This window comes from Phoca vitulina, unplaced genomic scaffold, assembly GCF_004348235.1.
Source record: "Phoca vitulina isolate PV1807 unplaced genomic scaffold, GSC_HSeal_1.0 scaffold18, whole genome shotgun sequence".
In the NCBI taxonomy this organism is placed as follows: Eukaryota; Metazoa; Chordata; class Mammalia; order Carnivora; family Phocidae; genus Phoca; species Phoca vitulina.
Genome location: NW_022589721.1, coordinates 2,556,250 through 2,580,140, shown reverse-complemented (window position 1 = coordinate 2,580,140; position 23,891 = coordinate 2,556,250). Strand labels below are relative to the sequence as shown.

The following is a 23,891-nucleotide window of genomic DNA, read 5'->3' as shown; positions in this document are numbered from 1 at the left end:
AGGGAGTTGCAGGGAGGGACCAGCGTGGATCATTTCTGAGGAAGTAGAAGGGCTTTTCGGGAGAAGGCATATAAGAAAGGCAAGGGCATGGTTATAATAGGAGTGTGTGAACAGCAAAGAAACAGTTCATTGGAGTAGGAGGTGTATATTGAATAATGAAAAGTAATCTGGGATAGGCATGGAGGACGGAGCCAAAATGGAGTCCTTGGAAATGGAAGAAATGGCGGTTTCCAAGAATGGAGAGAAGACTAGGTTTGGATTTGTAATAACTAAGCTCCCTTTCAAATTTAGAGCCAGGGAGGACTTCCATCAGAACTTTGCTGGGGTTTTTTTTTTTCCAGTTTGAGGAACTGCCCTAGCAAGAGATGGAGAAACCCTCCCACCCAGAGCCCCAGGAGGGAAGCCGGTCTTTGGACAGGTTGTTTCCCATCACGTTAGCACAGGTGTCTCCCCAGCTGCAAAGGCACCCTCCACACCCCAACAAAGCTGAACTGACATGGCAGCATAAAACCCACTTCACCCAGGAAATGGCAGAGTCTGCGTGGGGTTCTCTGGGACTCTGCTATCCATGGAGGTGACACTGACTCAGAAATCTCACTCAGTTCGCTCAGAGACTATGTGAGCTGCTGAGTCACTTAACAGAAAGCACCTCAATCCAGAACACCAATCTGCCCCCACCCCGCGCAGAATCACCACCTTTTTGAAAAGCAGCAACTTTTAATGATGTGAGCAGAGATCCTTTGGCACTTTGAAAACACTCTCTACTGAGGCCTATTTGCTAAGACCAGCAGGCTGCTTCTGTCACAGAGAAGTAAGAAAAGATGATTATTTCATTGTTTTGAAACGATGCGTGAGCTCAGGGAAAGCTGCAGGAGGCTTGGGGATGGGGAGAAGAGAAGTCAGAGAAAGCCGTGCATACAACGTCTGTAAAGAAAATGTTTTATTTAAAGTGTTAAATACCATCACCAGAATGAATTTGATTTACATTAGTTGGTGTTCATCACAGGACTAATCTGCCCTTTTTTTTTTTACCAACCGGAATTCCCTTTACTTTTAAAACATACTATGTACAGCAATGGTCCAGGGCAGCAATGGTCACTGGAATAGTGCTATTTACACGACTAAACCACAAGTCGAGGTGCAGACACGTGAAAATTAAAAAAAAAAAAAAATACACCAACTTTTAAAATAAATACTGCATAATGACAACTATGTACAAATATTCCATACAGTCATGTCCTTCTTATTAAAATTAGAAATAATTTATATAGGAATATGCACAAAAGAGTATGTGACTGCATCTTAGTATCAGGAAAATGGTAAACATTTATTCTAAGGGAGAGTATAGACACTATAGGTCTATTAAATCAGCTGTTGCTGGTACACAAGTGTCTAAATTATTTCCATGAAGTTTTATTCGTTCTTTGGACAACTTTACCTGGGCCCATCGTAGATCTCAGAAGGTCAAGACACAGTCTCAGTGTATTTCATATTGCACCACATAAAGAGAAGGCATTTTTAGTGATACTCATTTTAACTTTTGCACCATATCAAGCATGATAGTTTTTAATGGTCAGCATGGAATTTAAAAAGGAAAAAAAAAAAAGAAGAAGAAAGAAGAAAGCAATTTTTGTGCATGGCCTTAAATGGTATGTATGTGGATTTCAAAAGTTGCTGCATTAAAATCAACCTGTAAGAATGTGTTATCAAAGTGTACATAAAGAAAGAGAAAGTATGGGTGGCTTTATTACATTAACCAGTGACTTTTCCTCTTAACAGGGGAACTTAAGAGAAACTTGACCTTGCAGCACCACCCAATGGTATAACTATCTATAAAACCAAAGGCAGGGGTTTGACCTTTGGGGATTTGGGGTGTAGACTTTTGGGTGATGGCATCAAAGAACTATTAATAGGCAGATTGACTTTCTTTGAGTCACCTAAAAATTGGAGCTTTAAAATTATTTGTTGCATATTTATGTTTACTATATTTCTTTAGAAATATAATTTGTGAAAAATTGTATTTTACTACAGAAAAATGAATTAATAAACAGCCCTGTGTTTCAGGCTCCAAATTTTTAGCAGTGTTTTTCTATTCACATAGTAAATGGAAATTGCCTAACGAAATTGCTTTAATTAATTAAAAAACAAAACCTAAGACCTTCTAGAAATAATACTTTAATCCCTGTATGAATAATGCTGGTGCTAAAAACAAATTTATTAGACATTACAATGGCCACATGATTTTAGGGTTTTCCTGTAAACTGAACTTTGAAGGTGAAAAGAAAAGTACCATGCACTGAACAATAAATTGCAAAAGTTCAAATATCTTCTTTATCAAATACGTGCTGACTTACTTTAATGTACTCCCAAGTCATGTTGCAAAATCCTTTTCAACATGCTTGAAATAGAGAAAGCTTAGTTTTTTTTTCCCCCTTGAGAAATTCATAAATTCAGAAGCATCTACAGCTCTCAATCAACATGGGGTATAAGGAGTATCAGGTCAAAAACTTGTAATCTTTTAGTATAATGTTCACTCTGGTAGGGAGAAAGAAAATAAAAGATTAAAAGACGAAACAGGAAAAGTGAGACAGAGAAGAGGAAGAAAGATGTGAACAATTTGCACATATTGAACTTCATAAGATTTGTATATTTAACATGGAAATAAATTGAATATAGTATGCTTATTTGTCACATAAAGAGAATTTTAAGTATCTTCTAGAAAGTATTCTCATTTGTAATGTCTGCCAAAACACAGACTATGATTAAAGAATAAACATGGTGTGTCTTTGTACCACCCTGTTGCATTCTCTCCCCCTTTTAAAACCATGCAATAGTGAAATTTATTTTTAAAAATAATATAAATTGTTGAAAATGGCTGATTTTTATTCTTTTTTTTTTTTTGCAAGTTGCAGCCCCAAGAAAATAATTTAAGTATTCAGCTAATCTGTGTCCATGCAAAAAAAAGTTTCTTTAATTTCATTCAGTACAGTGTAGCCACAGAATTTTGTTTTTCAGAGTCCAACACATCGTGGCCTTAGTGAATGGTGTGCCTGCTGGAGCTCTGAAGTCTGCCACTGCTCACGCTGGACAGGCTGCTCCTGGTCACTGTGCAGAGGAGGGCTGACGTCTGTCCCGGACCACTTCTTTGGTCTCCTGCTTTTCACCTGATGCTTCCTAGGACGACTTCACTCCTTGACTCGTAACATGGCTTAATGACTGTATAGCTCCTTTCTGTGGCATAACAGGGCTTTGGGGTCAGAGAAATGAAGAAAAAGGAACGATAAAAATAGAAAGGTGCCATTGAAAAGGGCTTTTGTTGCATGAAACTGACTGATTCTTTGAGATTAATCCATGGCTTCAGATTGGACCAAAACTCGAGTGTTATTGAACTCCAAACCTGATAGTTCTTCATAACTCTGCTCTTTCACCTGAGGGCCATCATTAGGGCACAATGTGTGCAACTTCCTCTGAGAATACAGGATCGCTTTGTATCCCTAGAAACAGGCTCAGAAGACACAACATTAAGCATGCAGTGTTACCAGGGTTTGCGACCTGTGGATTTTTTTTTTTTTTTGTAACGCTGGTTGCTATGACAACAGTTTTACAGCTGCTATGAACGAGAGTAAGAAGGTCCGGTGGAACTTTCCAGAGAGGATTGGGAAGCTCTTCTTGTCAGAGGGGCCAAGGTTGGATCTACTAGGGAGGAAGGGGGGAAAAGTTTGAACCATCCAATCACCATATTGGACAGCTCCAGTTCATCTAAAAGTATCTGGGCCACTCCCATAAAGGATTTGTGATCCATGCGGCCATAATCTCCCCAGACAATGATCTGTTGGCACAATAAAAGGAGAGGGAGGTCAGTATAGTTATGTACATGGAAACTGGCAAACTAAAATACATTCGGTTAATGTGCTATCATCAAACATCAAGTTAAATAGTTGTGTTTTAATTGCTGGGATAGTGGTCTTTAACTACTAGAATCCAAAGGCACATGAGGAAAAGTGTACTGGAGTGTTAAGATCCTAAGCAGTCGCCGGAGACTGGAGTCTGTGTGTGATGGGGCTTGGCAAGTCTCTAGTTCACTGGAAAGGAAACAACAGTGTCCGCGGCTTGATAGCAACGGCCACTGCTTTGACGTTTCCCAAGAATTTCAGCTGTGAGCAACGGAAGAGAATGCGGTAAGACCTGTGGGTCCAAGGTCTGAGGCCACGAAAATACTTTCTTATGTAAGGGAGAAACCATTCGGTAAATACCTGTAAAACCTTCCCTTGGGGACTTTCTTCGAAAGATAATAGCTGTTGGTAAAGGGGTTCCAGTGTTTTTCTTGCCACTTTCGTTTTCTTTTTGGCTACGCAGACTCCATTATCCAACAGATACACCTTTACATATGGTGCTTGGGAAAGAACACACAGAGGGGAGGGTTAAGTGACGAGCCATGGTTGTGGAATACCCAACTCACGGGTGACATCTGCAACAGCTTAGTTTTAGGTCAAAAAAGCTAGCAATCAAAAGTCATTCATCTTTCCACATGATGTCAAAATCATTAGATAAATAATAGGTACCTTTCAGCCATTGAGGTAGTTTTGGCAATATTAACTCAGAGGCTACTCTGAGTTGATTACTACTTCGCCATCAAATGGTTATATAGATTTAAACACAGCATCAAATAAGGTGAAATACTTCCAGTCCCTAATAATATTCGAGAGAGGTCTTACTCAGTCTTTCATTTGTCAGTACTTAAATCTAAGTAAACATGCTTGCGACAATATCTTTTCATAAATAAATTAGAATATGAACAATATAATTTCTATAATATATAAGTACTTATGTAATATGATTATGTAATATAAATAATATAGTATACATTTTTATAAATAACAATCATTTATTTATTACTCAAAAGGGTTTATTTATTGATGGCGGCATGGGTACAAGGCAAGGGTGGGGTTTGATGTAATACGTTCACATAAGCTGGGAAGAGGCAACTAATGATGAATTGCATGGCTTGAAATGTATCTGACTCTTCATGAAAGCATTTTCATGCATGTACAAATTATGGTATTCTTTATAGCACGGTGGGGTAACTAGCTCCAAGACCTTTGTAAACACAATTGACTTAATCACCCTGCAAGGTTGTACACATTATCATTTAGAATTTCTGCAAGGACAGGGAAGTTACGAAATTCAAAATTACACTTCAGTCAGTGGAGGTGCCAAGGTGAGACCCCAAATTTCAGAATCCTCACTAACTGTTCCACGTATCCGATCTCACGTTCTGTACGTCTCTGCATACGGTATCTGGACCCTGTGTCATTTTCTATGGCTCCAGGCACCTTAGATTGTGACATTTCAGTATGAAATGCGTGACATCGCAATACAAATTGCTAATGGTGCTTCTCTTTCTTTGTACACTGCAGGAAGTAAAAGTTAGTCTAATTAGAATGTCCTGTATACAAAGGCTTATGCTGCTTTGGAAACCTGTATCTATTTTTATTCTAATGCAGAGCTTTAAGAATTCCCAAGGAGAATTTTGAAGCTCCAGATAAACAAGAACACAAAATATCAGCTAATAAGAAAAAGAAATTCTTACGTACCTGTTTATTTTGCAATGGTTCCTACTACACACGTACTTAATAAGATTAACTTAAATTATATAACTTAAATTATCCCTACCAGACCACCCTCACTGCATGCTCACTTAGGATAACCACACAAACTACTACAGATTACAGACTCACGCATTAGTGTCCTTAACTATCTAAAAACAAAGTTTTTGGCATTTAATCAAAAACAAAATCTCTGAATTGAAAAATAGGCATTGCAGAAAATAGAAGAATCTCTTCTGTTCTTACCTGGCAGTGTCTTGGAACCTGGTTTTACAACAAGGCCACGAGCCCGAATGATTTCCACCTCCAACTGTCCCTTTTTGTCCATCATTCCTACCTGAATGTCACCTAACGATGTGTGAGGAAGAAAGAGACAGGCCTTAGTGTACAAACACAGTAAGAAACAGGCTTGTGCCAAAGACCCTGGTTTTATATCATTTCATCATTTCCCATATATTTTCCTAAATTCAAATATATTTAAAATTTTATCAATGATCTCTTACTTTAAAAAGCATATCAATTAACCTGGAAAAATCAGTTAAAATTTTTTTATTGGTAAAATAAAAATACTTATTCCTGCTGACGATACTGTTAAAGATCCCATGAAACTAGAGAATGTAATTTTCGATAATCTCAAGGAGAAACAGTGAAATCACATGACAGAAATTCTTACCCATTGCAGGTGTAGCCAGAGTCTGGCGCCCCACGAGCTGGGCAGGGCCAAGGCCATCCAGGAAATCGCTGAACTGGCTATCAGAGGCCAGGCGGACACCAGGGAAAATCAGACTAAAAGCAAAATAACACATGGGATTAAACGCTCAACCTATTTACTTTCAGGCAGCTCGGGTTTCCCTCTTGCCCCTATCCGGTACTACCATGATTTTGCCACTTATATTAACTGGATCCCAGCACCCCGCTCCACCTCCTATGGCTCATCCTTTCTTACTCTCTAGCAGCCCATGTACGTCACCAGAAGCACCTGTCACACAGTATTGCAGGCTGCTGTGTCTGTGTCTTTCTCCTCCTCGTCTGGAGGGCATGGGCTGTGATTTCTATCAGTAGCATTTGGTACCTACTGAGCACTTCACAACGGGCATCATTGGATTTAATCCTCTTAGCAGCACTAGGAGATAGATTCTATTATCCTTGTTTTATAGATGAAGAAACTCTTCTAGGTCATTTCCATCAGTACACAAACATACTGTTATTCTTCCACCTTAAAAAAAAAAACAAAACTTCTACCTTAAAAAAATCCACTTAAAAAAAAAAATCCCTTTCCTAACGCCACTTCCTTCTCCAGCTCCCACCCCATTTCTCTACTCAACGCTCCTTGAGAGAGTTTACTCTACAGGCTGTCTTCAATTTCTTTTTTCTTGTTCTCCCTTGAAACTCTATTCAGTTTTTCCTTGCTCCCTTGCTTGCTTGATTTTTCTCCATTCTACCCAAATTTCTCTGACCAAGGTTACCCGAGGGCCACATGGGAAACGCAACTGCTCATACTCAGCACTTGTCTGATTTAACACATTAGCATCAGCTGACACAATTGAGCCCTCCCTCTTCCTTGAAACACTTTGTCCACTTTGCTTCCCAGACCCTCTGGTTCCCTGATTTTCTCCTCTTTGGACACTCTACCTCAGTCTCCGTCACTGGTTCTACCACTAAATATTGGGTATTGGGTATTTGGATCCTTTGACTTCTTATTTTTTCTGCATGCCCCAAACTCCTTGGTAATCTTATGCAGTTTCACAGTTTTAAATGACATCTTTGTTGATTTGGCCTAGTTTGCCATCTCCAGCTTGGACCACAGACCTGTATTCGATCTGCTTTGTCTACATGTCTGCTTGGATGTCTAATAGGCAACTGATACCCATTTTGTCCCAAACTGACTCCCAACCTCGAAACAAATAAAAAGCCAAAGTCTGTTCCTCTCAGGGGATTCTCATCTTAAATGGCAACTTCATTCTTTCAATTGTCCAGCCTTGGGGTGGCCTTTCCTCTTTGTTACAGACTGAACCCTGTCCCCCCACCAATGCATATGTTGAAGCCTTAACCCCCAGTATGACTGTACATGGAGATAGGGCCTTCAAAGAGGTAATTATGGTCAAATGAGGTCAGAGGGTGGGACCCTAATCTAATGTGACCAGGATCCTTATAAGAAGAACAAGAGACATCAGGGGTATGCATGCACAGAAGAAATACCATGTGAGCACACACTGAGGAGGAGGCCATCTGCAAGCCAAGGAGAGAGGCCTCAGGAGAAACCAAACCTGATAACACCTTGATCTTGGACTTCTAGCTTCTAGAACTATGAGAAAATAAATTTCTGTTGTTTAAGCTACCCAATCTTCAGTATTTTGTTAGGGCAGCCCTAGCAAATGAATACACCCCCTTTCTCTCATTACTCATATCAGATGTATCAAGAAATCTTATCAGCTCTACTGTCAAATGCATCCAGAATCTGACCTGGCTAATGCTACCACTGTGGTCCGAGCCTTTATCTTCTATCTGCGGTATTACTGAACAGCCCTCTGAATGATCCCGCGGTGGCCAAATTTACTTTCCACCCCCACAGCAATCAGAATGTCCTGTTAAAATTCAAGTCAGGTAATATCAGGACTCTGCTCAAACCCTCCATTGGTTTCTCGCCCCTCTCAGAGGAAAAGCAAAGTCCTCACAATGCTATTATAAAGATGATACGAGCTGTCCACCCCTGCCCCCCATCTTAATTCCTACTCTTGCCCTTCTCTCACAGTGCTGCCCTCCCCAGTGCTGATGCCAGGCAAACTGCTGCCTCCAGGTCTCAGCACAGCTTCAGCCTGGAATGTTCTTCCCTCGAATGTCCACATTCTTAAAATCTTTACCCAAATACATCTTTTTCCCTGTCTACCCTACATGAAACCCACACTTACCCTCTCTCATCTCTCTCCCTTTCTTTCTTTTTCTCTTTAGCACTTATGGGACCTAATCTACTATTTTATGAATTTTCCTTATATATACATATTATCAACTTTTCTTATTTATTGTCCATCTTATCTATTAGACTGTAAGTTTGGTGAGGGTAGGGTTTTTTGGTTTTTTGTTTCTATTTTGTTCACTGATATATCTCCAGCCCCTAGAACCATGCCTGGAATACTGTAAGCACTTAATAAATACTTGTCAAGCAAAATCAGTTAATTAAAATGACACCGAGAAAAGTTAAATAATTTGCCCAAGTTTCTACAGTACTGAAAAACAGATGAGAACTTAAGCCTATGTGATTTTAAAGCCCATGGTCTTAACCACTAACTGATTTTGGTCCCTTTGTACGACTTATATCCCCAACTCAGCACAGTGCCTAGAACACTGGAAGGTGTGGAAATACTTGTTGAATGAATTTACGAGTATTCAACCCATTTTTCCCATAAAATACAAACATCTGGGGTGCCGGGGGCACAGTTGGGACATTTTTGTATCCCTAACAGTATCTAACATAGCACTTTGCAATGCTGAAAGCTCAGTGCACATTCATTTTTCAATTGCTTCCATCTCTTTTAAGACTTCCTTGATTAACATCAAATCTGTTTCTTCCCCCAACCTAAATCCCCAAATACACAGTTAATCCAAGTATTTTAATTAGTATCCCATATAACCTTATTGATAAATGTATGGAAACCATGTACATCTTCTGTATTTATATATTCATGCTAGACAAATCATAATCATAATCAATACTCTGCCTCATGTCTTACAACATGTATGTTGTCCAAACATCTGATGCTTCCATGCTGATGACAGAGTGAGGTCAGTAAACCCCACTTTCCTCTATTAACCTCCTTTATGCACCCATCTATGGATCTGTGGTTGCTGATTATTGTCAGTTTGTTGGTGACAGGGCTACACAATCTTGACAAATGCTTTAAAAATATCCTAGCTACAGCTGATTCAAGAAAAACCTACATGCTAACTACATGAAGGAAAGGCTCACCAACTTACTTTGTGGCATTCCATCTATCTGAACTGCCTGTTACTTCATGGAACGAAGTATGAGTCAAGTATTCTACAATTTTTGGTAGTAACTCTTAAGAGCAAAGATTATGGAAATTAGCATTGTTCACGTGGTGTGGCATGAGTGCTTATTCTTTCTGTGTTTCTATATGTTATTTCAAGCCAGGGCAAACTTTTATGTGCATGTATTGTGACGGTCACATTTTAGCGTCTTGCTATTAAAGCAAAACACTTTATCCCCAAACCTATTTCCCTTGATATAAAAAGCCAGATATGCCACATTTCTCGGTGGTAGGCGAGCAAAAGTTCTCTTCACAGCAAATCAGCCAGTGGAAATGAAAATGGCGCCCTCAAGAGTGTGAGTTAGCTTCCGGGAAAGCACAAAGAGAGAGGAGATGGTCCCGGCAAGGCACAGAAGAGACACATCATGGCTGGCCTCACTCACTTTCCTTCTGAGCTGTAGCTGTTCATGCTGCCGTCAGTAGATTCTCGGCTCGCCTGGCGAGTCATCCAGTTCCTCATTTCCACAGCCAGGCCCGTTTCCGTGCTTCTCTGGACAGTGCTCCGTAGCTTTTTACCTCCTGCTTCTGCACAGACAGAAAACAAGAGGCATGAGAGCTTTTATCATCACCATCTGGTAATGAAAAATACTCAGCCAACGTGGTGAAGGTCCTCAGATGGAAAGAACTGCATAAAGACAGAGTGCTCTTATTAAGGAGACACAGAGAAAAGGTATTTCAAACAATGTCTTGTTGAGTGGGATGAAAATATTTTTTAAAAATCTTCAAGAAGCACAAAATACCATTGTTTTATTTCCATTTAAAGCAGTGTTCAAGTTGGTTACAAAAGGAACAAAAAGGTTCAACCTAAGGAAAACAAAATAAGCTTTGTTTGGTTGTAATATTTAAATACAATGTTAATTTATGCCCATCTTTTTCTTTTTCCTTTCTTTTGATCATATTTAAATGATTAGGCCTTGACTTTATTTCCAAAGAACGGGTGATGAGTAAACCTCAATTCTAGCCTTAACTCTCACACAAAAACCTGATTCTGTAAGGTGATCGATATTAGAAGGCAAAGAAAGCCATACAAGGGAGATAACCTGTCTGATATAGTTTCACATCTGTTGGTAACTTTCAGGGAGACTCTCAAAGGGAATGCAAAAACCCAGCAATGCCATGTGAAAAGAGCTTTCTAATTTGGGATCATGGGTAGTCATATTCAATAGCTTGAATATGAGATTTACTTACAGAAGCCAATGAGAAGACCAAACAGGAAACTGAGTCAGAGACCACAGATGTGACAGAGTGTAAGAAATGCAAGTGATTTGGAGAGGTCAGGGAGGAAGGAGCTTGACAGAGGGAGGGGAGTGGGATTGTAGCTGGGCTTGAGAAATAGGCCCAATGGGACCTAAGAGGCAAGAAGGAAGTGTTTTGGGCCAAGGGAAGGGCCTGGACAAAGGCATGAAGGCAGGAAAAACCATGTGCAGTTGAGGGATGATGCAAATAACCAGATGAAGAGTAATGGTGGGGGAGTGTCAGACAAGAACCTGGGCCCAGAACACAAAGGGCCTTGCGTGTCGGAATGTGGAGTGGAGACCGCAAAAGCTGGAGCAACAGGTGACAGTCCAAACTATTTGTCTTAATTTACTTCTTGTCAGGCCTAAATATGTACCTACGTCGGCCATGCATACCATTAGCTTTTTGGGATACGGTAAGCTCTTTTAATGCCTGGTATTAATAATTTCATTTTAGATCAATAAACATTTGCTGATATTGACCTTGACTTCTTGAAATTCCTCCTGCCACACCTCGTATAATATTTGCTCACCATTTTGAAACACTGCTTTAAATTTCATCTATTCTCTACTTCCAATCTCAATGTACATCAAAATGCTCTAAAAAGTTTCTATCAAATATAAGTTATGACTGATCGACAGCTCAGTTCCATAATCTAAGGCTGATATTTTAGAAAATTGATAGGAAACATGTTGTACTGATATGAACTATAAGAGAATCTAAATTATCCCTTATTGATGAGGGAAGGCCCTTCTTTACAGAGAAATATTAGTTATATTTAATATATGTTTAATACATTTAATAAGTGTAAAAGGAATGATAAAAATTTAAAATGACTTATTTGCAACCTTCAGTGGAATAAATGATTCAGATAAGGCACATCATAGATGTTAACAGCATTAGATGAAAGGATAGTCACATGAGCCCAAAAAAAAAAAAAAAAAAATCATTCCACAATTTAGTTCTACTTGTTAAAGGTAAACATGGACTTTAACTCTGGGAGACCAACCAACCATCACCATCTTTGTGTGTGTGTGTGTGTGTGTGTGTGTGTGTGTTTTATTTTTTTTTATTTTGTTTTATTCAGCACTGTATCTTGGAGATCCTTCTAGACAGCTAATCACCATCTTAATCAAGTGATCAAACTTAGAAGCACTAATACTGGGGACACCATACGTACCTCCCGATAGAAAATAAACAGTGCCACCTATCAAGTTAGTCCAGACAGAAATATACAAACTGTTTCTAATTGGGTCTTTGGAACCAACTTCTAGTTTTCTACAACACAGAGGACAGAGTAAAAGATAAATGACACAATAAAAAAAAAAAGAAATCAGACAAATCCAGAACATGGGGTTTTGTTCAAGAGAATTGGCTTAGTCTCTTTAAAAAGTTAATATCATGAAAACAAACAAATAAACTAACAAGGTAGGGGAATTGGTTCAGATTTTAAAATATCACAGAGATGTAACCATTAAATGCTATGAGTTGGCTTTCTTTTTGGGAAAAAAACAAAACAAAACAAGAAACCCTAAAAGCAAAACACTCTAAAAGCAATTTTAGGACAAATAAGGAAAATTTGAACATGGGCTGGATATTAGGATAAGAACATTGTTAATTTTCCTAGGTAGATAATGACATGTACTATAAAAAATTTCCTTATCATTAGAGATACATGCTGAAGTACTTAGACCTGAAGTGTTACGTTGTCTGCAACTTACTTTCAAATAGTAGAGCAGAAAATACACATACACCCAAAAAAGAGAAAAATCTTTTTTTAGAAAAAGAATGGGGATGAAGAAGAGACCACTGGTACACAGAAATTTAATATTCATGATTATTTGATGGTGATCTCCAAATGGCCACATCCAAAAGTCATACAGTTCTGTGCAGGTGCGCACCGGAATCATGGAAGGTGCCGGGCTGTCGTGCAGGAGCCCGGTCAAGGGCTAGGTCCTGGCCTGTCTATGCAGCTGTACTGTTCTCTTCCCATGAAGAATGCCCGTGTGGAAAATCACCTCCAAGTGAGCCGTACCCCTGCGGGGAGCTGGAAAATGTGGAATGAGGATATATACAGGAGATAGAGGACTTTCAAAGGAAACGAGATTCCTAAGTTGTCAGGACATAGAACCTTCTCATTTCACATCTGACTCCGCCGCAGCAAGAGCGATGTGAAAACCTGTTATTACAGGGTGATGAGAACCAGCTACCATTTGTCAAAGAATAACAATACAAGGGACGTGTCATCCTTGCATTTACAGACCGCTTTCTACCCGCATTCTCTTCAGAACTCCAACAATCCCCATTTTACAGACACAGAGTCCACGGGCCCTGGCAGCTTACACAGTTAGTGACACAACTGAAGTTCATACACAGTTCCCCGACTCCAGATTCTCCGCTATTCGCTGACTTGGTGTCAGAATACAGCCAACGGGTAGCCCGTGCGGTGAGCTCTGTAACTGCACATGAAGGCCCCATGAGCAGCGGCGGGCCGGGGAAAGAGCAGAGCACAGGGGAGGGCTCCGGCCCTGGTGTCAGATTGTTTCTCTTTGAATCCCCACTTAACCATAAGCAAGCTGGGTGACACTGAACCAGTTACTTAGCCCCTCTGTGACTCAGTTTTCTCAAACTGTGAAATGGCAAAGACAGTAATGCCTACCTCATAGGATTTTTGTGAGGATAAGAAAAATAATATATTTAAGGTGCTTAGGATAGTGCCTTGTACATAGAAAATCTTTAATTAATGGTACTGTCATTACTGTTATTACCAGGTAGGGAATCAGCAAACATATATTCCAGGCCAATCTCTACCAATGATCAGCTGACTCTGTGGCCCTCTCTGAGTCCTATCCTGAGTCTCTGGCTCCTCATGTATGAAAAAAGCAGGGAGTGGGGGGGTTAGGGGTGGTGACGACAGATGCTCTCTGCTGTCTTTTAGCTATAAAGTCTACGAGTCTGTGTCATTACTGTATGAACAAGATCATGATTAGTGGCAGACACGGAGGAGATAAAGCTACTCCTCGTCATCTGATGGGATCGAGAATTGTAAGCAACATGCTGCATGTTTATAATAGGTCTTTATGGCTTTTATTTTTTTTTTATTTTTTATTTTTTTTAAAGATTTTATTTATTTATTTGAGAGAGAGAGAATGAGAGAGAGCGAGTACATGAGAGGGGGGAGGGTCAGAGGGAGAAGCAGACTCCCTGCCGAGCAGGGAGCCCGATGCGGGACTCGATCCAGGGACTCCAGGATCATGACCTGAGCCGAAGGCAGTCGCTTAACCAACTGAGCCACCCAGGCGCCCCAGGTCTTTATGGCTTTTAATGTACCTCTTTCTAATGCACCACATACACTTATTTAGAAAGTAAATGCATTTTTCAGTACTACAAATCCTTTGCATGACATTCACAATAAAAGTAATTTCATCTAGGGTGCCTGCGTGGCTCAGATGGTTAAGCGTCTGCCTTCGGCTCAGGTCATGATCCCAGGGTCGTGGGATCGAGCCCCACGTCGGGCTCCTGGCTCAGCGAGGAGCCAGCTTCTCCTCCCTCTGCCCCTCTCCCTGCTCAGGCTCTCTCCTCTCTCTCTCTCTCTCTGTATCTCTGTGTCTCAGATGAATAAATAAAAAATCTTAAAAAAAAAAAAAGTAATTTCATCTAAATATAATTGACCATGGTGATTCACATTTAATGCTCCAAATGCTCTGTCATGTCACCCAACCTAAACACTGAACCTGGAGAACAGTGGATATGGGTGTCTACATAAGGTAAGTGTAGCAGGCAGAATTCTAAGATGGCCCCATGATTATGTATTTACCAGGCAAAAGGAATTTGGTAGATGTAATTAAGGTGACTAATCAGTTGGGGCGCCTGGGTGGCTCAGTTGGTTAAGTGGTTGCCTTCAGCTCAGGTCATGATCCTGGGGTCCTGGGATCGAGCCCCACATCTGGCTCTCTGCTCAGCGGAGAGCCTGCTTCTCCCTCTCCCTCTGCCTGCCACTCTGCCTACTTGTGCTCTCTCTCTGTCAAATAAATAAATAAAATCTTTAACAACAACAAAAAAAGGTTACTAATCAGTTGACTTACAGATAGGGAGATTATCTGAGTGGGCCTGACATACCCACATGAGCCCTTTAAAAGCAGAGTGCTTTCTCTGGCTAATTCTAGAAGAGTCACTGAGGGAGATCTGAAACCCATGAGAGATTCAGTGTAACTTTGCTGGTTGAAGATGGAGGGACCACATGGAAAGGACCTGTGAGCAGCTTCTAGCTTCTGAGAGAGATGCCTGGCTGAGAGGCAGCAAGAATACAGGGGCCTCAGGCCTACAACTGCAAAGAACTGGAATCTGCCAATAACTTGAATGTCCCTGGAAGCAGTTTTCCCCCAGAGCCTCCAGACAAGAACTCAGCCCAGCCAGCAACTGGTTTCAGCCCTATGATACCCTCAGCAGAAAACCCAGCCACTCCATACCATCCCAGACATGTGGCTTACAGAACTACGAACTAATGAGTGTTTTACACTGCTAAATTTGTGAAAATTGTTAAGCAGCAATAGAGAATTTTTTAGATACATGTTCTTTTAAATGGCAAGATCCATAAAAATAACCTATTGGGACCATAGGAGCAGCCCAACTGAAATTTTTCTTAAGGACTTAATAGCCATGATTAAAAAATGTATATTTTTAAAAAGGTATAAATATATATACTACATACATATACATAAACATGTAAAATATATGTGCCTGTGTGAGTATACACAGATGTTTAAAAATACTGAGGTAGCAATCTATAGAACCAAGGCCCAGATTATGTTGTTGTAGAGCCCTTAAAACCACTCTGGTGTTAGGTATTTTAAACCATAGTGTATTTGGAGAAGGCGCCTGCAGGTAAAAATCAAGTTCTTGAATTGCCAAACATCACAGGCAGAAAGCAGAACGCAGGAGGTGTCCGTGTTATTCTGCTCTGCTTAGTCTGATGACTTATTTCCTTGGCACCCTCTGTATTCAGTGAAAGCCACTTGATTAAATAAACAACCATAAACAACCGGTCAGTTTCCCCTAATAATCTGAAAACCCTTTGAGTGACTTGACAACAACAATGAAGAGGTCCTCTCTGCTACTGATCTGGAAACTTTCATAAGTCCCAAGATGAAGCTCAAAATGAAATGCCAAACTTAATGTTATATGGTGACTTCTTTCCAAATCTTGTATCCACAGACCCCATTCCCGCTTGCTCTCACTTGGACGGTCTCATCCCCTTTTTGAAGGCAGACTTACCGAGGAGTCAGGATTTTCTGGACATTAATGTGGGAAATTATTTATGGAAACAGGTTGAAGACAGGTTGGTAGATTCTGAAAACTGTCTTTAATTTGTAGTTTTGGCCACAGTTTATGTGCTTTGAGTTACTAAGGCACTGATTTTGCATTTTATTAAAAATTACCATTTTCCAGAGTGAGTATAATTTAGAGAAGCCATTTGCATTACATTGAAAGAATTTAAAAATGCATTAAAAATGAGAATTTCTAAAATTACCGATTCATAGAATTTCAGAAGCTACCTCAGGGATCCAACGTGCTTTTATGGTTTACATACTCCCTTACTGTAGCAATGAGAAAGTTGAGGTCCAGAGTGGCTAGCTCCCCTTTAGGAGAAGACTTTCAAATTGAACTTTATTCCACCTATCCCCTCTAATTCCTCAAACTTTCAAGTGTAAGAAATGCTTTCAGCCCTTTGTCTTACCTCAGTGGTGGCCACTGTGGACATAACTTCCCATCTGTGGATTATGTACCAGGACATGAAGGAGGGTGATTTATACTCCTCAATAGCGGGATACTCACAAGGAGATTGCTGTAACTGCATATAAAAGCTTGTGTACTTATGTTTGTCAGGGCTTCTTACTATAATAAATAATACTTACTATATACTTATTATAATAAATATAATTCAAACCCCTAAAAGTCTAAACAAAATAGGGGCAAGTACCTGATAATTTCTTCTGAGTTAAACCAGGATCTGCATTAACAATTACAATAAAATAAAAATTAATAGAAATTAGCAGTTGATTTCTAAAATTGTTTCAGAGCTTAACACAAATCCATTTGTTCCAACAGCTTTGTCAAAACTATTATGAAAGGTACGTAGTTAATAGCTACAATACAGTGAACTATAAACAGAAGTCACAATCATGATAGACATTGGGTCTGTTTGAATATATTCACCTGTCCCCCCACCTCTGAAGTTAGGTGTGGTGATGTGACTTGCTCCGCCTATGAAATGTGGGCAAACCTGGCCCCTGTAACTTCCAGGAAGAAGCTTCAACAGTTGAAGTGCGAGTCACCATGCCCCCATCCTTTAATGTGGAAGCATTTACCAACAGGCACCTCCACCAGCCTGGGTCCCTGAGGACAGCCACAAGTGTGACTCTCAATGGACTTGCAGAAGGAGTGAAACAAGAATTCTTTGAGTTAAGCCACCAGTAATTTTGAATCCTTTGTTATTACAGCATAACCTAACCTATTCTGGCTGATCCACACAGAATTGCTGGAAGACACTATTCGTTTCTCTTGTAACTAAGGGGTTCTAAATTTTTGTAACTTTTTCCTTTTTTCAACATCATTTATATAATGACCACTTTGAATACAGTTCTCTGAATAAAAACTCTGCATTTGTTATTTTATTGTATAACTGCTTTCATTGGTTTTGTCATATTAGTATGCTTAAAGAAATTTTAAGAATTAGCAATGCTTAAAGAATTTTAATTGTTCTTAAACTTCAGATTCATGTTTTAAAAATATTAAAATAACTTCTAATAAACTTTTAGTTTTAGAAGAGGTTTAGATTTACAGGAAAATTGTTATGATAGTACAGAAAATTCCAGCATACTCCACACCTTATTTTCCCTATTATTAATATCTTACAAGGCTATGGTAAATTTGTCACAGTTAATGAACTAATATTGATATATGACTATTAACTAGAGTCTATGCTTTATTTAGATTTCCTTGGTTTTTAATCTGATTTTTTTTTTTCTGATCCATGATGTCACATTACATTTTGTCATCATCGTATCTCCTTAGACTTCTCCTGGAGAGAGATTTTTTTAATTTTTTTTTTTTTTTTTTTTTTTAAGATTTTATTTATTTGCGAGAGAGAGAATGAGAGACAGAGAGCATGAGAGGGAGGAGGGTCAGAGGGAGAAGCAGACTCCCCGCTGAGCAGGGAGCCCGATGCGGGACTCGATCCCGGGACTCCAGGATCATGACCTGAGCCGAAGGCAGTCGCTTAACCAACTGAGCCACCCAGGCGCCCCTGGAGAGAGATTTTTAATGTCTTTAAGTCCTGACATTCTTTTACATTTATAACTCCTTTTAGTCTGCTCTTTGTATGTGAAGTTAATATGTAGTATATTTCATCATAGTATAAATATACCCATTAATGAAACCACTTATTTTTATTAAAAAACAATATATAAGTTGAAAATATTCATCAATAGAAAAGTAGAAAATATGCCATGTCATAAGTAAGTAATACTGAATGTATGAAAATAAACTATCAATACTAAATTAATTTATACCGTATGGTATAATGTAAAGGGACAGAGTTAATATACATACTTTAAAAGTTCATTAAAATAAGCTCAATTACGTTTCAGATAAAAATTAAATTAAAATCACTATTCCCAATGTAATGATTCAGGCAAGGATCAGCGCTGGATGTTAAAGATCATTTGATGAGAGGTTTTTGGGAAACAGGATATTCACATGGTACCAAAGTATTACCTCAGAGATTACTTAGTAATTATAAAGGGAAAGATACATCCCCTCCATACAGGGAAACTGGTAGTCATCTCTAAACCAAGTGATCAAACTTTGCATGCCCAAGAATGAGAAAACGTGATATTGTGGCTACTGATGAATGTATGAAGTTTACATCACCTGTGACATTTAAACTGAAATTAACCATGTCTCTAGACCTAATGTTCAGTTTACAGGAAACACAGGAAATAGAGAAAACAATCAGACAAATCCAGGTTGTTAGATATCCTATAAGACAACTTTGTCTGGATTCTTTAAAAGTAAATATCATGAAAAAAAAAAAGGTGAAAGTACTATTTTAGATTACACATAACAACCAAATACAATGAATGAGACTTAACTAGATCCTGGATTGAGGAAAAAATACAACAAAATTTTAGCTATAAGAAACAATTTTGGGATAGTTTAAAAAGTGAATATGGAGGAAATATTAGATGATAGACACTTTTTGTTAATTTTATTGTTTATGTAGTTTTTTTTTAATTAGGAGATGCATGCTGCAACTTATCTCAGTCTCAAATGTTCAGCAAAAATACATACTGTGTGTGTGAGAGAGAGAAAAAGAGAGAAGCAGGGGAGAGATAGGAAAGACAAAGTCAACTAAAAATTGGTCAATCTATATAGTGGATGTTCATTGTCCTACTTTTTTTTGGTATGTTTAAAATATTTCACAATAAAACTTGGGAAAAATTCAATTACTAAGTTTAAAACAAAGGAAGGAAAGAAAGAGCTCTTGTGTCTTGACTTACTACTATGTGGAGGTGCTTTGGATATTAAATCTACCTGCCTCTAGTCCTCATAACAGTGTTGTACGGTGGTTATTATTACTACCACTTTCTATTTGAGGAAATTGCTTGAGTTGCACAGCTAGCAAGTGATATAGGTGAAACTTGAACTGGGAAACCCTAGCAATGTCAAAGCCAATGCTTATTTCTCAAACAGGCTGGCTTCCATCTTTAGTATTTTGGACACTAATTTCTGATTCCAGAGTAATCAGTGACTTGAAACCTCATCTCATGTTCTCACTGCTTGTCCAAATAAACTTAAATTGTTTTGTGAACACTGTTAAGATTTAGATCATTCATGCTTTCTTGTTTTATCATGAATGGAAAAATGTTAATTTTATTACTAAATTCTGACTTCAAGAATGTGATGGCGAAAGAGAAAGAGCAAGAGCCTCTTAACTATAGAGAACAAACTGATGGTTACCAGAGGGGAGGGGGATGGGGGAATGGGTGAAATAGGTGATGGGGATTAAAGAGTAAACTTTTGATGAGCACTGAGTAATGTATAGAATTGTTGAATCATTATATTGTACACTTGAAACTAATATAACACTGTATGCTAACTATGCTGGAATTACAATTTAAAATTTTAAGAAATTACCATAAAGTTGAAAAAATATATTTATGATAAAATTCAAACAAATGTGCAAGAAATAGCTTTTCCTTATTATATACATATGCATTTCTATCTCTCAGCATGTTACTTTGGATTTATCCACACAAAAAATGGAGATTTCATCAAATGATGTCACGGCAGTCAAACAGTATTAAATACATAGTGAAAAATTATGGATTTGCCAGCATGTGAGGTTGAAAAAGACCCTGACCCTTTCTGACCCTTATATGTAAAACAAAGTGGCTATTACAAGAACAGAAAACTATAGACCAGTATCTCCCATGGAAATAGATGCAAAATCCTCAACAAAATACTAGCAAATCAAATCCAACAATGGATAAAAAGAATTCTACACCATGATGAAGTGGGATTTATCCCAGTCATGCAACACTGATTCAATATTCACAAATTAATTAATGTGATACATCACATCAAAAAGCTAGAAAAGAAAAATCACATGATCCTATCAATAGATCCAGAAAAAGCACTTGACAAAATCCAACACCTATTCATGATAAAAACTCCGTAAACTAAGAATAGAGAAGAGCTAGGGGCGCCTGGGTAGCTCAGTCGTTAAGCGTCTGCCTTAGGCTCAGGTCATGATCCCAGAGTCCTGGGATCGAGCCCCGCATCAGGCTCCCTGCTCAGCAGGAAGCCTGCTTCTCCCTCTCCCACCCCCCCTGCTTGTGTTCCCTCTCTCACTGTGTCTCTCTCTCTGTCAAATAAATAAATAGAATCTTTAAAAAAAAAAAAAAAAAGAATAAAGAGCTTTCCCAACTTGATAAAAAAGATCTATGGGTTAACCTGGTGATGGGTATTAAAGAGGGCACGTACTGAATGGAGCACTGGGTGTTATACGTAAACAATGAATCACGGAACACTACATCAAAAACTAATGATGTAATGTATGGTGATTAACATAACATAATAAAATAAAAAAAAAGATCTATAAAAAACCTAAAGCCAACATTAAATTTAATAGTGAGAAACTCAAAGCTTTCCCACCAAGATTCAATACAAAACAAGTATGTTCCTTCTCATAACTCCTTTCAACAGCTTACTGGAAATTCTAACTAATGCAGTAAGGCAAAAAAAGATAATAAAAATTATACAGATTGAGAAGGAAGAAATAAAACTTTTTTGCTCACAGATGATATGACTGTTTATGTAGAAAATCCAAAAAAATATATATCTAAAAACTCCTGGAAATAATAAATGATAATAGCAAGGTTGTAGGATACAAGGTTAATATACAAAAGGCAAATTTTTTCCTATATACCAGCAATGAACAAATGGAATTTGAAATTAGGAAAAAAACACAACAGTATCACTTATATTAGCATACAAAAAATGAAATAATGTTAGGTATGAGGAAAACTAGAAAACTCTGATGAATGAAATCAAAGAATTAAATAAATGGAGAGATAGTCCATGTTCATGAATAGGAAAGCTTAATATTATTGAGATGTTAGTTCTTCTCAACTTGATCTATAGATTCGGTGCAATCCCAATCAAAATCCCAGCAATTATTTTGTAGATATTGACAAACTGATTCTAAAGTTTATTATGGAGAGGCAAAAGACCCAGAATAGTCAACACAAAATTGAAGGCAAAGAATAAAGTTGGAGAGCTGTAAGCTATGGACACTTGAAATTCGACACTATCAAATTTCAAGACTTACTTAAAGCTACAGTAATCAAGACAATATTGTATTCGTGAAAGAATAGATAAATAGATCAACAAAATAGAACAGAGAGCCCAGAATTAGGCCTAAGTAGTGATGAATAAAGATCTGACACTATAATCTATGTGAAACAGTTTTGAAAACTGTAAAATGCCATACAAATTCTTATTTGAAAAATGACTGGGAAGTGTGAAATTATCCTAAACTTGCAGGAAGAAACTTGCAGGAATAATTAAGTGGGGCCTTGACATTCAAAAGGGGAGAAAAGAGACTGCTGACCAAAATGGATTAAGGGGTTTCCTTCCATTGTTTTCAGATGATACCGAGGTGGATGCCATTAAGTTGAGAGCACAAGAAGTGGGCAGGGCACAGAAGCTACAAACTAAAAGAACAGAATCTTGAGGCTTAAAATCTTTGTCAAATGAGGTGTTTGGTTGGAGTTACTCATACTTGAAACTAACTGGAATTAAATAGACTGTATGACTATTGAATTTTTAAAGGACTAAGCCCACTTAGAAAAGTCTGTTCAACTCTTAAGGTAACTACTGAGTTTCCTAATATGCAGTAGCAGAAACAGGCTATTAATACTATATAGCCTCCTCTTCAAAGCAAATCTTTGTGGCCAATGAAGAATAAAGGCAAAGACATACTTCCCAAAAAAACAGAATTGAGGTTGCCAGGTGAGTAAACCAAGGAATGTATTCTGTCAATCTTTGCAATTCCTTCCAGGTGGGATTTGATAATTCTTGTGGATAATTCATTGTTTTGTTTTTCCTATTCTCCTTTCCTTTTTTTTTTTAAACACAATTCTTTTTTTTTTTTTTTAAGATTTTATTTATTTGAGAGAGAGAGAGCATGAGCTGGGGGAGGGGCAGAGGGAGAGGGAGAAGCAGACTCCCTGCTGAGCTGAGATCCTAGGACCCTGAGATCATGACCTGAGCCAAAGGCAGACGCTTAACTGACTGAGCCACCCAGGTGTCCCCCTATTTTCTTCTTTCTAAATGAGAATTTTTATTTTCATTATCCTGTGGCTACTCTACCATTTAAAATGAATGTATTGTAAGCAGATAACTTATCTGTAGGTTTGCCGGTATATCTATACATACATACATATATATATATATATACACACATATTTACATAACATGAAAAGCCCCATCTGGATATGAGGAAGAGAACTACACATCACTCAAACATTCTAGATTTCAATTTGCATGCAGTAAATGAATGACATTTTAAGGCTGTCTTTCTAGGGAGGGATTGACTATGTTCTATATGCAAAATAAGAGTGTGCATGGATATTTGGGTAGCCAAATCTGCAGAAAAAGTTAAAATTAAGAGAGCTATAGTCTTTATTCTAGTCTTCTTCCATAGATTTCCCCCCCTTTCCTATTTGCTTATGCTTATCAAGCAAAGAGGAAAATAACCCAATAGCAAACTAGTATTTAAAAATATTAAAAATAGGTAATTAGGCTGAGTTTAATGGGCTTTTTCCACCGCTAATTATTTTATATTATTAAGTGGATATTTGTTAATGCTTTTGGCTCACTAGTATTTGAACCCTTTTCCTATGTATGAGAAATAATCTATCCTTCAATTGTAGACACTAAAATTGTTGGGTATTACTAGCCTGTCTGGCAAACAGAGCATGAACAAATGGCTGAGGTTCTGCTGATCAGACACCACTGCCCCAAACTTTGATCTGAAGCTAATGAAGCAAAGAAGCTGGGACATCGCGGGCTCCCATTCTAATGAGGGTGGTAGCCACAATGTATAATTTCCAAGAATGGTCCTCTAGCAGTAGGTAATGATCCCACTTCAAAGGCTGACAACAGTGCAAACTGTGTTTTCTGTGCTAAGCAGCAGTGGTAGTTCAGTAGGATTAGTTCTGCAGTATGGTTTGGGACAACTTTTCTAACCTCTAGCACAGAATCTCCGGTCGTCCTAAAGACTCTGTGACCTATCCAAAATCCCTTAGCAAATACCTTTTCCATCTAATTGCTAGACTTGGTTTCTGTTGATTATAAGAAGGCACCCTAAATGAAACATACTGCATACACATGTTTCATTTATAATTTACAGTAGAAAAATATGTTTCTCGTATAT

At 38.4% G+C, this 23,891-nt stretch overlaps 1 protein-coding gene across 50 annotated transcripts in view; it reads right to left on the bottom strand.

The window, feature by feature from the left end:
• Positions 1-925: 925 nt before the first annotated feature.
• Positions 926-23,891, bottom strand: part of RIMS2 (regulating synaptic membrane exocytosis 2) — a 587,808-nt gene continuing 564,842 nt past the window's right edge. For all 50 annotated transcript variants that reach the window (XM_032415998.1, XM_032415989.1, XM_032416001.1 and 47 more), the window contains 5 exons: positions 10,036-10,177; positions 6,280-6,392; positions 5,853-5,954; positions 4,254-4,393; positions 926-3,829 (listed from right to left, as the gene is read on the bottom strand). In XM_032415998.1, coding sequence (XP_032271889.1) covers positions 3,611-3,829; positions 4,254-4,393; positions 5,853-5,954; positions 6,280-6,392; positions 10,036-10,177 — 716 coding nt within the window. In that variant the 3' untranslated portion in view covers positions 926-3,610. The remainder of the gene's footprint in view (positions 3,830-4,253; positions 4,394-5,852; positions 5,955-6,279; positions 6,393-10,035; positions 10,178-23,891) is intronic.